Consider the following 16,020-nt stretch of genomic DNA (forward strand, 5'->3'; position numbering starts at 1 on the left):
AATCATTTATAGTGCTAGGCGCTTGCTAAGTGCTTTTTACACTTAAGCATCTCATTTGATCCTCACAACAACCCTGAGAGATAGGTGCAGTTATTATCTCCACTTTACAGATGAGGAAACTTGAGCCATACAGGGGCTAAATGACTTACCCAGGGTCACACAGCTAGTATCAGAAGCAGGATTTGAACTCAGTTCTTCCTGAATCCAGACCAAGTTCTCTATCTACTAGGCTGCCTAGCTGATACAAACCAGTTTCCTCCTACTTTTCTAGTCTTCTTACATCTTATTCCTAGCCACAGACTCTTCAGTCCAGTGATTCTCTGGCTTCTTGGCTGTTTCATAAACCAGACACTCCATCAGTTTTTCTGGCTGTCTCCCATATCTGGTACACTCTCCCTAGATTCCTTTAAGTCCCAACTAAAATCCCAGCTTCTACATGAATCCTCCAACTCTTCTTAATTCTAGTGCATTCCCTCTCTATTATTTCCTATTTATCCTGTATGTAACTTTCTCTGTGTGTGTGTGTGTGTGTGTGTGTGTGTGTGTGTGTGTGTTTTGTTTGTGTGTTGTTGTTTCCTACCACCACCACCACTCCCCATTAGATTGTAAGCTCCTTAAGGGCAGTGACTGCTTTTGCTCTTTTTGTATTCTCAGCCCTTAGTACACTGTTTGACACATAGTTGTTCACCCTTTTTTGAAGAGGACCAGTGATATCATAGGACAATGTCTAGACTGGCATGTGCACTAGATTTAAGTGAGACAGAGTCTTCAAAGTCCAGTGGCAAGACAAAAGTTAGGACAACTGGTGAAGGCCCAGGAAGCAGTGGATGACTTTGGCATCTTCCATGTCTGACCACACTCTAAGCATTCCACAGCCCCTGCTTCAGCAGCTTTCACAGCCATTGGAACAAATTGTTTTCATCAACCCATTCTGCCCGGGGAAATCTTCACGTGCTTGGGATAGACATCCTCTAACTCACTGACAGGTTTGAGGCTCCTCAGTTACCCTCAACCTGGTTTAGCCCATATGCCAAGTTGATTTATGGGGGTGTGACTAGCATGTTACAGCTTCTTGGAGCTTGAGAGTCGGTGAATTTGATGGGCACCAAAGGTGGATGAGCAGCCTTGAAAAGGGCTCAGCAGACTCTCACGCCAGAGGTGCTAGTCTTCCCTGAATACCCCCTGGCACATAGTAGGAGCTTAATAAATGTTTAATGATTGGTTCCTGACTAGTCGTGTTTAGCTGATTTTCTTCTGTAAGAAATTATTTCACAGTACTGTGGCTGTGGTTCAGATGAAGCTAATTCCTTTTCTCTCTCTTTTCTCTTTTGGATATTATAGATGACCATGGATGAGAAATATGTAAACAGCATTTGGGATCTTCTGAAAAATGCAATCCAAGAGATCCAGCGTAAGAATAACAGTGGTCTTAGTTTTGAAGAGCTGTATAGAAATGCATATACGATGGTTTTGCATAAACATGGAGAAAAGCTCTACACTGGACTAAGGGAAGTTGTTACTGAGCACCTCATAAATAAGGTATCTATAACTTTGCAAGACTTGATATTTAACAGAGACGTGTATCATCTTATGTTTCCCTCCTCTAGGAATTTGTTTTCAAAGTATACTGACAACATATGGAAAGTTTTTCTTTAATGTGAAACCTCATTAATTCAGTACCTACTTATTTGGAATTAGCGATCTTTTTGATGGGAGTTGTGATGGTGCTGTTTTTATTATCTGAGAAGGAGGCTTTTGCTAGGCAGTTTAATAGTTTAAATAATACTGGAGGGGATTATGCCTACTTTAGAGAACAAAATTTTCAAGTACCTTAGAAGTGATTGTTTACTAAACAAAGGATGTGTCTTCTGGCAGGCTGTTTGGCACCCTGTCCCCTGGATATATGACCCCATATGAGGTCAGGTCCTGCAGTTTAAGAAGTGTTGAAGGGGTTGAGAGTGGGAAAAGTTTGAAAAGTCTTATCCTAAAGCACTGAGAGGTTAAATGGCTTACTTTGCTTTGGCCATACAGTTTCAGACTTCCTGGCTTCGAGACTGGCTCTTTAAATTATCTGGTCTTTTAATTTCAAGTCAAGCCTTGTGTCTACATTGCCGCATAAGCATACTAAAAGTTAATTAATAATTCCAGGCAGTACGTAGGTACTAAATGGGCAGGCAGCACAAATGATCATTGCTGTAGTAATCCATAGGAGGAGAGAAATTCACAGGATGTATACCATCTCAATTGTTGTTAAGTTGTTTAGTGTCCAACTCTTTGTGACTCCATTTGGGGTTTTCTTGGCAAAGATAGTGGAGTAGGTTGTCATTGCCTTCTCTAGCTCATTTTACAGATGAGGAAACTGAGGCAAACACGATAAAGTGACTTGCCCAGGGTCACACCACTAGTAAGTGTCTGAGGCCAGATTTAAACTCAGGAAGAGAAGTCTTCACTAACTTCAGGCCCACCAGGCACTCTATCCACTAAGCCATCTGTTGCCAGTGTCTCCCTACTCCATATCTTTTCATTGTCTGTCTCTCATGCCTAGTATGGTCTCCTTCCTCAACTCCACTTCTTAGTTTTATTACCATTCTATTAATCTTTTTATTTAATCTTCTGGCTTTTATTACGGTTTTCTCATAGGAACAACCCTGGGCTGAGTCACTTTCTTGCTACTATTCATAAGTGGCATAGTAGTTTAAATTCCTGACTCTTCAGGAAGATCAAGAGTTAAAATCCTTCCTCTGGCACTTATAGCTATGTCACCAATGGCAAATCTTCTCTCAGCCTCAATTTCTTCCTTTTTTTTTATTTGTGAGGCAGTCAACGTTAAGTGACTTGCCCAAGGTCACACGGCTAGTGAGTGTCAGGTGTCTGAGGCTGAATTTGAACTCAGGTCCTCCTGAGTCCAAGGCCAGAGCTTTATCCACTGCACCATCTAGCTGCCCCTGAGCCTCATTTTCTTTATCTGTTAAATAGGGATAATAAAACCTGCCTTACAGAATTTTTTTGAGGATCAAATGAAATAAAGCTCTTTGAAAATTTTAAAGCATTATATAAATGTTATCTATTAATTTGTGTTGTCATTTTTCAGTCATGTCTAACTCTCCGTGACCTCATTTGGAGTTTTATTGGCAGATATACTGGAGTGGTTTACCATTTCTTTTTCCAGATCATTTTGCAGATCAGGAAACTGAGGCAGACAGGGTTAAGTGACTTGCCCAGGGTCACACAGCTAGTATGTGTCTAAGGCCAGATTTGAACCTAGGAAGACGAGTCTTCTTGACTCTAGGCGCCACGTCATTTCCCTTAAGCATTAATATGTGTTAATATATATTACACAGATGGAGCAATAGCTGCTTTTATAGTTGCATAAAAACATTATATTGTAAGCTTATCCTCCATGTGCTTACTGAAAACATCCTTGGTATAACTTTAGTAGCAGATAGGACAACAGGGATGATATTCATTAAATCCTATACCCATGTGATTCTTTTCCTGGGTCTATATTTTGAAAGCTTTTTGTACCATATATCTTGGAAGTAGAATATTATAGCAACATCTGTTTTAGTAGTTATTAAAACATTTATGGATGAATGTTGTTATGTTTCTGTGATCGTGAGTTCATTTGGTCTTTGAGGATCTGGTTTCGCTGTGGTTTAATGGTTGAGTTTGGCAGGTTATTTTGAGGTCTGTGTATTTAGTTTGGAAATTTGTTGTGTGTTAGTCATTGAAAGATAATTAATTTCTGATGCATAATCCTAGTAATCACATCATATTTTGCTAGATACTTAGCAGGTGCTAAATTTTCCTGAGAGGCACCCTTGAAGCCAAGAACACTACAGTTCAAGTTTTGTCCCCTGATACATACTAGCTGTGTTATCCTGGGCAAGTCACTTACCCATAACCCAGGCCTACACAACTTGGAGCATATGTGCAGCCTCGGGTGGCTTGCAAAACATCCATTGTATGTAGAGGAAATTCATTGGCTCCTGGGGCTGCAAGTTGTGCTGACCTGTCTTAACCTGTCTACTTGAACAACTCTGTGAGGCTGTACTTTACAGAAAAATGGCCAACATACATTGGTAGTACTCGTTTACTCACTTTCGAGTGCCCTTATCAATGAATTCATACCTCAAATCCCTGTCTGTATTGTAAATTGTTATAGCCTGCAATGATGTTATGCAGTTTTTATCTTTTTTTTTTTTTTGCATTATGTTGGGGATAGTGAGAGATAGATTTCAGAGATCGAGGTTGGGGTTAGGTTATGGAAACAGTGAATACCAATCTAAGGAGTATGAATTTCATCCTATTGCAAATTTGTATTTTTAAAATGAGGAGTTCAAAGATCCACATTACTGATATAAAGACTCACAATTAGAAACTGCTAAGGAAAACCAGAAAGCAGTCTGGCAGAAATTAGATATTAACCAACATCTTATGCTGTGTACCCAGCAAAGTTATCAAGGAAGAAAAGACCCTTCACAACTGTGGATGGGGGAAGAGTTCATGACTCAGTAAAGGATAGAGAGGATCACGGAAGACAAAACAAATAATCTCGATTATGTAAAATTTAAAAAAAAAAACCTTTTGCACAAGAGAAACCAATGAAGCTAAAAATTAGAAAGGAAATAGGTGATTAGGGGGCAAATCTTTTCACCAAGTTTCTCGGATAAAATTCTTATATCTAGGTGATATGAGGAATTTATTCAAATTTATAAGAATAACAAAAACATTCTTTAATAAGTTGTCAAAGGACATGATCAGGCAACTAGTTCTCAGGGAAGAAATCCAGGCTATCATTGAGCATATGAAAAAATTCTCCAAATCACTAATAATTAAAGGAATGCAAATTAAAACATTAAATTAAAGCATGAATTGGATTTATATTTAAAAAAATAGAATACTACAGGAAAACAGTTATACTGAATGTAACGAGTTAGAAAGCGTTTTGAATTATGGTCAAAATGACACTAAACTGTGCATACGTTTTGACACACTGATACTACTTACTACTGCATATACCCCAGAGAGATCAAAGGAGAAAAAAGGATCCATTGGCACAATAATTTGTAGTAGATATTTTTGTTGTAGCGAAGAACTAGAAACAAAGGTGATGCCTATCAATTGGGGAATGGCTAAACAAATTAATGGTATGTGAATTTATTGGAATATTACTGTGCCATAAGAAATGTTGAAAGAATGGTTTCAGAGAAACCTGGGAAGACTTATTTGAACAGAACTAGAACAGTGCATACACTGACAATATTTCATTTATTTATTTTTGAATATTTTATTCTTTTCTTCAATTACATGTAAAAACGGTTTTTTAACATTTGATTTTTTAGATTTTGAGTTCACAATTTTCTTCCCCTTTCACTTTCCTCCCCACTCTCTGAGACAGTAAGCAATTTTACATAGGTTATACATGTAGCAACAACATTTTAAAGAGAACTTTAAAAGATTAAGAACTCTGATCAGTTCAATAATTAATTGACTGTTGACTATTGGTGAAGCAAGCAACCCATGGCCTAACAGCAGGATTATGTGACTCAAAGGTGCAGAATAAGAAAAACATCATCAGACATAGCCAATATGGAAATTTGTTTTGCTTGACAATACATGTTTGTTAAAGTTTTTTCTTTTTTTTTTTTTAAATGGGGGTTGGGAAAGCCAGGGACAGAGTAAGCACATTCCTTCCCAAAAGAAAGTCCTTGAGGCATTTGTTTATAAATGCATAGAAGAAAACAGAAGGCCAGAAAGAATCAGAGACAAACAGAGCAGCTTTGAAGGCTGCATGTTGAATTTTATATATTTAATAAGAAAAGTAAGCTATACACAATTGAGATTACCAGTTTCGTGTACATTCCTCTTTTCTGTACTATTATGTATATGGAAATGTTCCCCTCTTATTTGATGTTGAAGGTCAGATTTTCTTTTTAAGGGGGCAGTTGCAGGCAGTTGGAGGTTTATTTTTTTTCTTTAACAAAAGGTAATGATGGCCCCCCCCCCCACAATTAGTATTTTAGAAATACACTGCTGCTAGTTAAATATAGCATTGGTTTGAATAGGTAGAAACTGGAGATTGAGAGAGCAGATATGGAACTCTTACAGTACTTTTACTTTAATACTTAAAAGGCGATTTTTAAAGGTGAGGGACCTTGGAGATGATCATCTACTATAAAATGCTTTCCCCCACCTCCAAATGAAGAAATTGCTGTGTTTTACATGATCATGAACAAATGAAACTGTTAGCAGGTAATTGGAGGTTTGGGAACAGAAATGGAGAGAGGTCTTACATTTAGCATCCCTTTGCAAGAAGTGATCATTGAAGAGTGGATGATTTTTCTGAGAGTGAAGAGTGTAGGACAAAGTACTAAATCATGGTTAGAATCCATACTTAGGGATGACTGGAAAAGTTATTCTCCAGTAAGAATTTTGACTGTGAAAAAGGATTGTGTAAGTAGGTGGGACAGCAAATTCAAGCAAAGACCTTTTCAAGCATAATGAGCCCTATCTTTTATTTTGTTTTCTAATAGTTTCCTTATTATTTTTAAAAGTTTCTATCACTTGATTTTGTCACTTTCATTTTCAAATGTATCCCTTTCTTTTCACATACCCAGCAAGCCATCCTTTAACAAAGAATAAAAAAGGAAGAAAGTAACAGTTCAGCAAAACTAACACATCAACTAAATTTCATAGTATATGCAGTGTTCCCCATCCATTATTTTCATCTCTTTTCCAGGGCCTAGCCTAGCTAATATAATAGTATTTAGTTTAACTTTGTTCACTGTCAGTGCATTATTATAGTCATATATATTGTTTTCTTGGTTATTTTTACTTCACTCTCAGGTCTTCCCCTGCTTCTCTGAATTCTTCTTATGAATTTCTTCTTGTGAAATAGTAATATTCTGTTATGTTAGATTGTGAGTTACTTGAAGGCAGAGGTTATTTTTGCCTTTGTATATCCAGAACTTTGCTTAGTGCCTGCACTTAACGGGTGCTTAATGAGTGTTTGTTGATTTGATGAACATTTCCAATTCCTTACTTCTACCAAAAAATGCTTACGTAAATATTTTGGATCCTTATTCCAATCTTTTTATCTTCTGGGAATATGTACATATAATTATTGATTGACTGAGAGGTAAGAGAAGGCATCAGGGTTCTATGGAGTCAAAATATCTATATTGGTTCTAGCAGAGAAAGCCTAGAGCTAGAGTTCTTAACCTGGGGCCTATGACCTACTTAAATATTTTGCTGTTTCAGTATAATTGGTTTCCTTTGTAATCCTGTTGTATTTTATGCATTTATAAATAATTGTTTTCAGAATGTTAGACTGCCAAAGGAATCCATGACAAAAGGTGAAGAACTCCAGATCTAGAACATAAGTACTTGATAAATGTTTTTTTAATTGAATTGGGACTAGTTTTTATGAATTACTTATCCATCTGTTGCTTCTTACATATACTTCTTAAGGTTGCCAACCATGTTTATTTGTTAATTTTAGGGTGGCTGTGAGGTTTATAATGTTGCATTTTTAAAAAGACAGTTATTTTATTTGTATACCTGGGACAGAACAGGACGTCTTTTTCTTTTTTTTAAAGAAACATCTCCATAAATTCTAATTTATACATGAAATCAAAGCTAATTTCTCCAAAATTCCAAATTTCATATTTTAGGGAACCATCCAAATCTGTTAAAAGATATTTCCAATATAGTTCCCGCCCCCCCTTTTTTAAATGATTCCAAGACCTGTATAGAGCCTATGAATTACCCTGGTCCTAAAGCAAGTGAGTAGCTGTGATATCTATTTGGGCCTTAGGGAAAAAAATTGTCTCTTGTTTTGGTAAATATAGAAAATATTTCTGAATTTCTTAAGTAACCTAAAAATTAAGAAGAATTCATTTTGTTCTGGAACTTCTTTCCTGATGTAATACTTAGCATTCAAAAAAATGATAAGTCATTGACCATCCTGTAAAAAAAACCATAAAGTTCTGCTGTAAATTGATTTTTCAGATTTCATGGCAAGTTAAAATAACCATTATACAAAGCTGCTTTTGACAAATAAGTTTACTTTTAAATTAAATTTTTTTGTTATAAACTTGGCATCAACAAAAATAAACATTTCCGTATATATAAGGAAGAAAAAAAAGCATTGCCTATGAAACAATATCTTAAGTATATATTTTTAAAAGTATATCTTAAATTTTACTACTGTACTAAGAATGTTATAATTTTTCAAAAATTGTGAACAATGAAAAAATATTTATACATATATAAACAGATATTTTTTGTTGTTGTTGTTTTAGTCATGTCTGATTCTTCATGACTCCATTTGGGCTTTTCTTGGCAAAGATACCTAGAGTGGTTTGCCATTTCCTTCTGCAGCTCATTGTACAGATGAGGAACTGAGGTAAAAAGTGACTTGTCCAGGCACAAACAACTAAAATTTGAATTTAGGAAGAAGAGTCTTCCTGACTGCAGGTTTGGCACTCTACTGCTCCACCTGACTGCCCAAATATATACATACGAATATACAAACAGTACTTGGAATAAATAGAAAAATCACTTAATGGGAATTTGATTCTAGGTCCAAAGTATTATTTTTTTAAAACTTTATCAGGACTTTTATTTTTATTGGGAAGACTGAATATAATCTTTAGTCAGTTGCAAACATATCGGTCATTCAACAGCATTTATTAAGTTTTGACTATATGCCAGGTAGGAAGAAAGATAGTCTTGTCTTGGGTCTTAAGTGGCAACATTTATCGAGTGTCCATGTTCAAAACTGTTTGTTGTGGGGAATAGCTAAAAGAAATAGAAAACATCAGCAATCAGCCATGTTTTTAAAAGGCTTAAAGCTTCATATCATAAAGAACAATAAATTTTCTTTCTTGCTAACAGTCTCTTTGTGGATTAACAGTAAGTATTTATGGCATTGTTGGTTTTGTGGGTTTTTTTGTTTGTTTCCTCAAGGCTTTGAAGCCTCAATTAAATTTCGTGTTCAAAATGAGAAATATAAATATAGTTCTTGATAAACTGGTTTGTTTTCTTTTTTTACAAGTATCTAGTTCTCTTTTAAGATTGCTTTTCCCTAAGTCCTCTGTACCCTATCCTCCCACCAGTAATGTAAGTTTCATTCAGAATGTTTGAATGTTTTAATTGTCTTTTTAAAGTCTACTTACTTTATCTTAATATACAGTTTGTCCCAGAAACCGTTATGGAGTTTTAATCTACAGAAGCTTAAAGCTGCATTAGTGTAGTTAGTGCATTGGTCCCCATCTCTACCAAATTGTTGTTCTCCTAAATCTTATATCATAGTTTATTCTTTGGTGGCATTTTTTATGAGTTAATTCATATACTTCTGAATTTGTTTTCACACTTATAATAATTGCTAGGAACTGGATAAAATAGAAGCCATTTACTTGATGTTTAAATCTATAATTGCCTTTTGAAATCACAGATACATAATAGGATTCTTTATATCAAAAGATAGATCTAGAATAATTTTCTAAAGCAAATGACCTAATTTAATTTTTATTATTTATTTTTAGAAGAGCAGATTTTCAGGTTTTATGTTTGCTTAAAATGTCTGATCATGAGTGCTTTGTGTAATTCAGTATTATGGTGGCTTGGCAGTTATATAAGAAATGTTTATAGTTTATATTTTTGTTATGGATTTATAGACAGTAAAGCTTTCATATGCCTCTAGATAGGTGTTTTTAAGAGATGTGTAAGTAAACATATGAGACAAATAGTTTTAAACATTAAATACAAAATTCTATTATGTGGAGTTGAATTTGTGATTTAAATTCAGTTTTTTAAAAATCAGGTATTTAAATTGCCTACTATATGCAGTACACTTTTAGAAACCGTGGAGTCCAGCTTCTCATTCTACAGGTAAGGAATACAAAGATGAAATAAGAAACGGTCCCTGCTCTTAAGGATCTTAGTGCATGTATGAAGGAAATAAATGACTATACCATCAGTCTGGGAGTAGCTGTGAACCAACTTGAACAAAGCTAAATTTGTGCCTGTTGTATCAATTGTGTTTTTATGCTCATTGGACAAATATGGATAAGCATATGAAAAACTGCCAATTATTTGATAAAAACTATATTGAAGGTTCTGCCATTTCAGTTAATTACAAAGATTATTCTTTTTTGTTTTTAACTTATTTTTATTGCTCTTGTTTGTATACCACCTTCATTTCTAAATCCATCTCTCTGTCCCCCACCCAACAGATCATCCCTTGTAACAAAGATCAAAAAAAGAAAGTGAAAGAAAGAAAGCAGCATAGCAAAACCAACTGTTAAGTCAGTCTGTTTGCACCTTCCCCACCTCTTTAAAGGAAGGGAGGGAGGTGCCAACTACAGATAATGTTCTCTGAAAGCACTTGGAGTACTTTTAGGTTTTCTTAAGAAAAGGTAGGTTATCCTCATATATAACAATATTTAGAGCAACACTTTGTAATAGCTAAGAATTGGAAGCAGAGTAAATAGCCATCAATTATGGAATGACTAAACAAATTGTGGTACATGGATATAATGGGATATATTACTGTGCTGTAAGAAATTATGTAGATGATGAATACAGAAAAGCATGGAAAGATCTACATGAACTGATATAGAGTGAAGTAAATAGAGCCAAGAAAACAGTACACACAGTGACTGTGACAGTGTAAATGGAAAGAATATACAACAACAACAAAAAGTCAGTGTAACAGAATTATAAAGATCAAGCAGGACTCAAAGAGAGATGAGAAGACATCCCCAACTCATCCCTCCCCCTCGCTCCGGAAGTGGAATTTCCCACAGTGTTCACATTGCTCATATTTTTGGAATTTTTCATTGTATCAATTAATTGTGCCAACTGTTTTAGTCCTCTCTGAAAAAATGAAAAGTACTATTTATCATTTGGAATGGCTCTTTGAGAGGGAGAAGTATACTTGAAATGACTATGGCAATGTAAGAAGCCCAAAATATTTTTCGCCCGATTCATTTATTTATTTTTAGTTTTCAGCATTCACTTCTGTAAGATTTTGAGTTCCGAATTTTCTCCCCGTTCTGCCCCCCCCCATGATGGGCCTGCGTTCTGATTCCCCCTTCACCCAATCTGTTTTCCCTTCCATTCCCTTCATCTTATCCCTGTCCTCTTCTATTTTCCTGTAAGGGTAAGATAGATTTCTATGCTCCTTTGCCTGTGCATCTTATTTCCCAGTTGCATGCAGAAACAATTTCTAACATTCATTTCTAAGACTTTGAGTTCTAAAATCTCTCCCCTCCTCCCTCCTCGCCCACCCTCATTGAGAAGGCAAGCAATTTTCATAGGCCACACATATATAAAACACTTCCATAGTAGTCATGTTGTGAAAGACTAACTATGTTTCCCTCCATCCTATCCCTCCCCCCATTTATTCTATTCTCTCCTTTGCTCCTGTCCCTCTTCACAAGTGTTTACTTCTGATTACCCCCTCCTGCAATCTGTCCTCTCTTCTATCACCTCTCTGTCTCTTATCCCTTTCTCCCCTACTTTCCTGTAGAGTAAGATAGATTTCCATACCCAATTGGGTGTGTATGTTATTCCCTCCTTAAGCCAAATCTGATGAGAATAAGATTCACTCATTCCTTCTCACTTCCCTTCCGCTGTAAAAGCTTTTTCTTTCCTCTTTTATGTGAGATAATTTACCCTATTCTACCTCTCTCTTTCTCCTTCTCCCAGTACATTCTTCTCTCACCCCTTAATTTTCTTTTTTATGTATCATCCCTTCATATTCAACTTGTGCCCTCTGTCTATGTATATTCCCTCCAACTACCCTAATAATGAGAAAGCTCTCATGAGTTACAAATATCATCTTTCCAGGTAATGTAAACAGTTCAACTTTAATAAGTCCCTTATGATTTCTCTTTCCTGTTTTCTTTCATGCTTCTCTTGAGGCTTATATTTCAAAGTCAGTTTTTCTGTTTAGCTCTGGCTTCTTAAGAATTCATTAAATTCCTCTACATCATTGAATATCAATTTTTCCCTCTCATTGATTACACTCAGTTTTGCTGGGTAGGTGATTCTTGGTTTTAATCCTAGCTCCTTTGACCTGGAATATCATATTCCGGCCCATCTGGTCCTTTAATGTAGAAGCTGCTAGATCTTGTGTTATCCTGACTGTGTTTTCACAATACTTGAATTGTTTCTTTCTGGCTGCTTGCAATATTTTCTCTTTGACGTGGGAACTCTGGAATTTGGCTATAATATTCCTAGGAGTTTTCCTTTGGGGATCTCTTTCAGGAGGTGATCAGTGGATTCTTTCAGTTTCTGTTTTACTCTTGTTTGAGAATATCAGGGCAATTTTCCTTGATAATTTCTTGAAAGATGATATCTAGGCTCATTTTTTGATCATGACTTTTAGATAGTCTAATAATTTTCAGATTCTCTCTTCTGGATCTGTTTTCCAGGTCAGTCGTTTTTCCAGTGAGATAGTTCACATTATCTTCTGTTTTTTTCATTCTTTTTGTTTTGTTTTATAATTTCTTGATCTCTCATAATGTCACTGACTTCCATTTGTTCCATTTTAATTTTTAAAGAATTATTTTCCTCCGAGCTTTTGGACTTCCTTTTCCATCTCACCAGTTCTGCTTTTTAAGGCATTCTTCTCATTGGCTTTTTGGACCTCTTTTGCCATTTGGTCTAGTCTATTTTTTAAGGTATTATTTTTTGGGGGTCTCCTTTAGCAAGCTGTTGAGTCGTTATTCATGATTTTCTTGCATCACTCTCATTTCTCTTCCCAGTTTTTCCTCTACTTCTCTTGTTTGCTTCTCAGAATCCTTTTTGAGCTCTTTCATGGCCTGAGACCAGTTCGTATTTTTCTTGGACGCTGTGGGTGTAGGAGCTTTGACTTTGTTGTCTTCTGGTTGTATGTTTTGATCTTCCTTGTCACCAAAGTAAGATTCTGTAGTCTGAATTTTTTCCCTCTGCTCATCTTCCCAATCAGTTCCTTGACTTTTTAAAGTCTTTGTTAAGTTAGTCTCTGCTTCCAGTGTAGACTGTGTACTGTCCCAGGCTTTGGGGGTTTTGTGCAGTTGTTTTCAGAGATACTTCTAGGGACCTATAAGTTTTCAGTTCTTCCAAGGTGGTATGATCTAAGGAGAGGTGTTTACTCCTTTCCTGGCCTGTGTTCTTGTCTGTGAGTGACCACAAGCACTGTTTTCTGCCCTGGAAATGAGAGGAGGGCTCTCTCTCCACTACTGCCACAAGCTCCACCACACCAGCACTCCTTGCCTCAGGACTACCACCCAGGACTGGACCCAGATCCAATCATGGGCAAAGCAAGAGAATCCTGCCTCAGAGCCAGCAAAGAGATCCCTGCAACCCCCTCTGATCAGCTGCTTGGTCTCCCCATGGTGTGCGGGCTGGCCAAAAGCTCTGGAAGCAACTGCAGCTGTGGCCGCCGCTCTGGTTCTGTGTTAAGGCCAGGGCTGGACCACGCTCCTCTCTCACCCAGGTCTGACAGACCTTTCCTACCGAACTTCTAAATTGTCTTAGGTGTTTTTAGGTTGTGAAGTCTGGAAACCTCCACAGCTCTGCTTGGTTCAGTCCTCTGAGGCCTGCTCCAGGTTTGCTGAGGCCCAGTCTTTGCCTGTGTGGCCCATGCTGAACTGAGCTCCTTTCTCAGCGTGGAGCAACAGACTTCGCCCGTTGACCATAAAAGTTGTCTTGGGCTGGAAATTTGTTTCGCTCTGTCTTTTTGTGGGTTCTGCTGGTCTAGAGTTTGTTTAGAGTCACTTTTAAGTATTTGGAGGGGTTTGGGGGAAGAACTCGAGCGAGTCCTTGCTCTTACTCTACCATCTTGGCTCCGCTGAAACCCAAAATATTGATAAAAAAACTTTTTTAATAAAGAAAAGGTTATTTGGAAGTATTGTAAATTACCACTTTTAACCCATGTTCCTATTCCAAAGCTGGTTAGTCAACTTCCAGAAAAGAAAGCAGTGAGCACACCAACAGGATTTCATCAAAAATGGTCTTGTTGGATGACTTAATTTGCTTTTTTGATAGAGTTGCTAAACTGATAAATGCAACTCACCTAGATTTTAGCAAAAATGTTGATGAGATGCAGTTCTTTGCTACCATAAAACAAGCTGCTTTAAATATTTTTTTATGCCTATAGGTCCTTGTCCTTTTCCTCTTTATTTGATCTCTTTAAAGGTATAGATTTAGTATCACTGAGTTATATGGTTTGCCCAGTTTAATAGATTTTGAGCTTAGTATCAAATTATTTTCTAGAATGGCTAGAGCAGTTCATAGTGCAACAGTTCAACAATGCATTAATGTATGTATTTTCCCATAGCTCCTCCAACATTTGTCATTTTTTATTTAATCAACTTTTCCAATCTGATGGGTATGGATGGAATCTCAGAGTTACCTTACTTTGTAGTTCTCTAATAATTAGTGATGTAGAGTGGGGGGTTTTTTTGTGGCTGTTGGTAGCTTGGATTTCTTTCTCTGAAAACTGCATACTTTTATCCTTTGGTCACTTATTAGTTGGGTAATGGCCCTTATTATTTATAAATTTGAATTAATTCCCTATATGTCTTAGAAATGAGACCTTTATGGGAAAAACTTGCTACAAATGTTTTCCTCTGTTTACCTGTTTCCCTTTTAAATTTAGCTGCACTGGTTTTATTTGTGCAAAAAAAGTTTTTATTGTATGTAATCAAAATTGTCTATTTTACCTTCATTGATCCTCCTTAACTTCTGTTCAGTCATGAACTCTTCCCTTATCCATAGATCTGATTGCTTTCTCCTCTAATTTGTTCATGATGCCATGATTTGGAACTATATGAATGGTGAAATTAGTCATTAGTGGTTTGCTGTCTACTTGGGAAATGGTCTCCAGTGGAGGAGCACACTAGATATCTAGACCCTATATGTATCTAATTTGCTGATAACAGTAAGCTCTATTAGTTAGATAATAAACTAGATGGCAAGATTCAAAGGACCCTAATTTGATCCTGGAACTAGGAATAATGGATAGAAATTGCTTTTGGAGAACAGTGAGTTTCCCTTCATTGAAATGTTAAAATAAGAGTTGGATCACAACTTGTTATATTTTAAAGGGATTTGTTTTTAGATGTAGTTTGGTCTAGGGAGCCACTGAAGCATTCTGCAATGTTCTTGCTTTAACTGATAAATAGCTGGTTGTGTGTACCTCACTTTTACTCTGAAATTAGGCCTAGTAGTCAAGAATAGAAATGTCATCCTTATCATTACTCAGAAAACAACAAAACCCTATGTAATCATCTGTTGTCTTTAGGGGGAATTATAATTCTGTTTCATAATTAACAGCTACTTCTAAGTATCCTCTTAAAAGTGCATTTTGGGAGATATCTGTAGTTTTCGAAACTATTTCTCTCCACTTTTACAGGGAGGAGGTGGATTGTGCAACTATGTGTCATTGTTTGTCTTTTCCTATGCTTATGAGAATTAAAGCATTAATGGGTAGACTGCAACTGTTTTGCTACCTTATTTTATCAATGTGTATGCTGCTCCATATTTGACTGTGCCAGTTATTTTGTGATGTCCTCTAGTCTTTACTTTGGCTAGATAAGTAGTAATGGTAGGTTTTGAGGCTTCTATTCAGGAAGAAACATCATTTTACTTAATCTGTATCTTTTTCTCAACCAGGCTGGTGAAAGGTCTCTGTGTTGTGCAATGTGAAGATTAATTGAAGAAAGTGATAGTTGGCCTGGAAAAGAAAATGCTTTATAGGGCTTTCAGATTAAACTTTTTCTGCTTGGCTGTGGATAGCAGCAATAGCAGAAGTAGAGGGAAATTGCAGAGGAAAATTGTAGAGGCTTAACATCAGGAAAATTTTTCTGATAGAACTATCCAGAAGTGGAATTCATTGCCTCCATAGCTGTATTATGTCTCCTCTTGCTGCAGATCTTCAAGCAAAGGCTGTATGGTTATTTTTTAGATGAGTAGATGAGATTCTGAACAGAAATAGGTTAGGCTTAATATTCTCTGAAGTGT

General features: G+C 36.4%; 1 protein-coding gene across 1 annotated transcript in view; it reads left to right on the forward strand.

Annotated features, from left to right (window-relative positions):
- The window catches only part of CUL3 (cullin 3), a 109,123-nt gene that overhangs the window by 31,286 nt on the left and 61,817 nt on the right, over positions 1–16,020 (forward strand). Inside the window, exon 2 of the mRNA XM_020975481.2 lies at positions 1,342–1,539. Within this exon, the coding sequence (XP_020831140.1) occupies positions 1,342–1,539 (198 nt within the window). The remainder of the gene's footprint in view (positions 1–1,341; positions 1,540–16,020) is intronic.

This window comes from Phascolarctos cinereus, unplaced genomic scaffold, assembly GCF_003287225.1.
Source record: "Phascolarctos cinereus isolate Bilbo 61053 unplaced genomic scaffold, phaCin_HiC Scaffold_7;HRSCAF=346, whole genome shotgun sequence".
NCBI lineage: Eukaryota > Metazoa > Chordata > Mammalia > Diprotodontia > Phascolarctidae > Phascolarctos > Phascolarctos cinereus.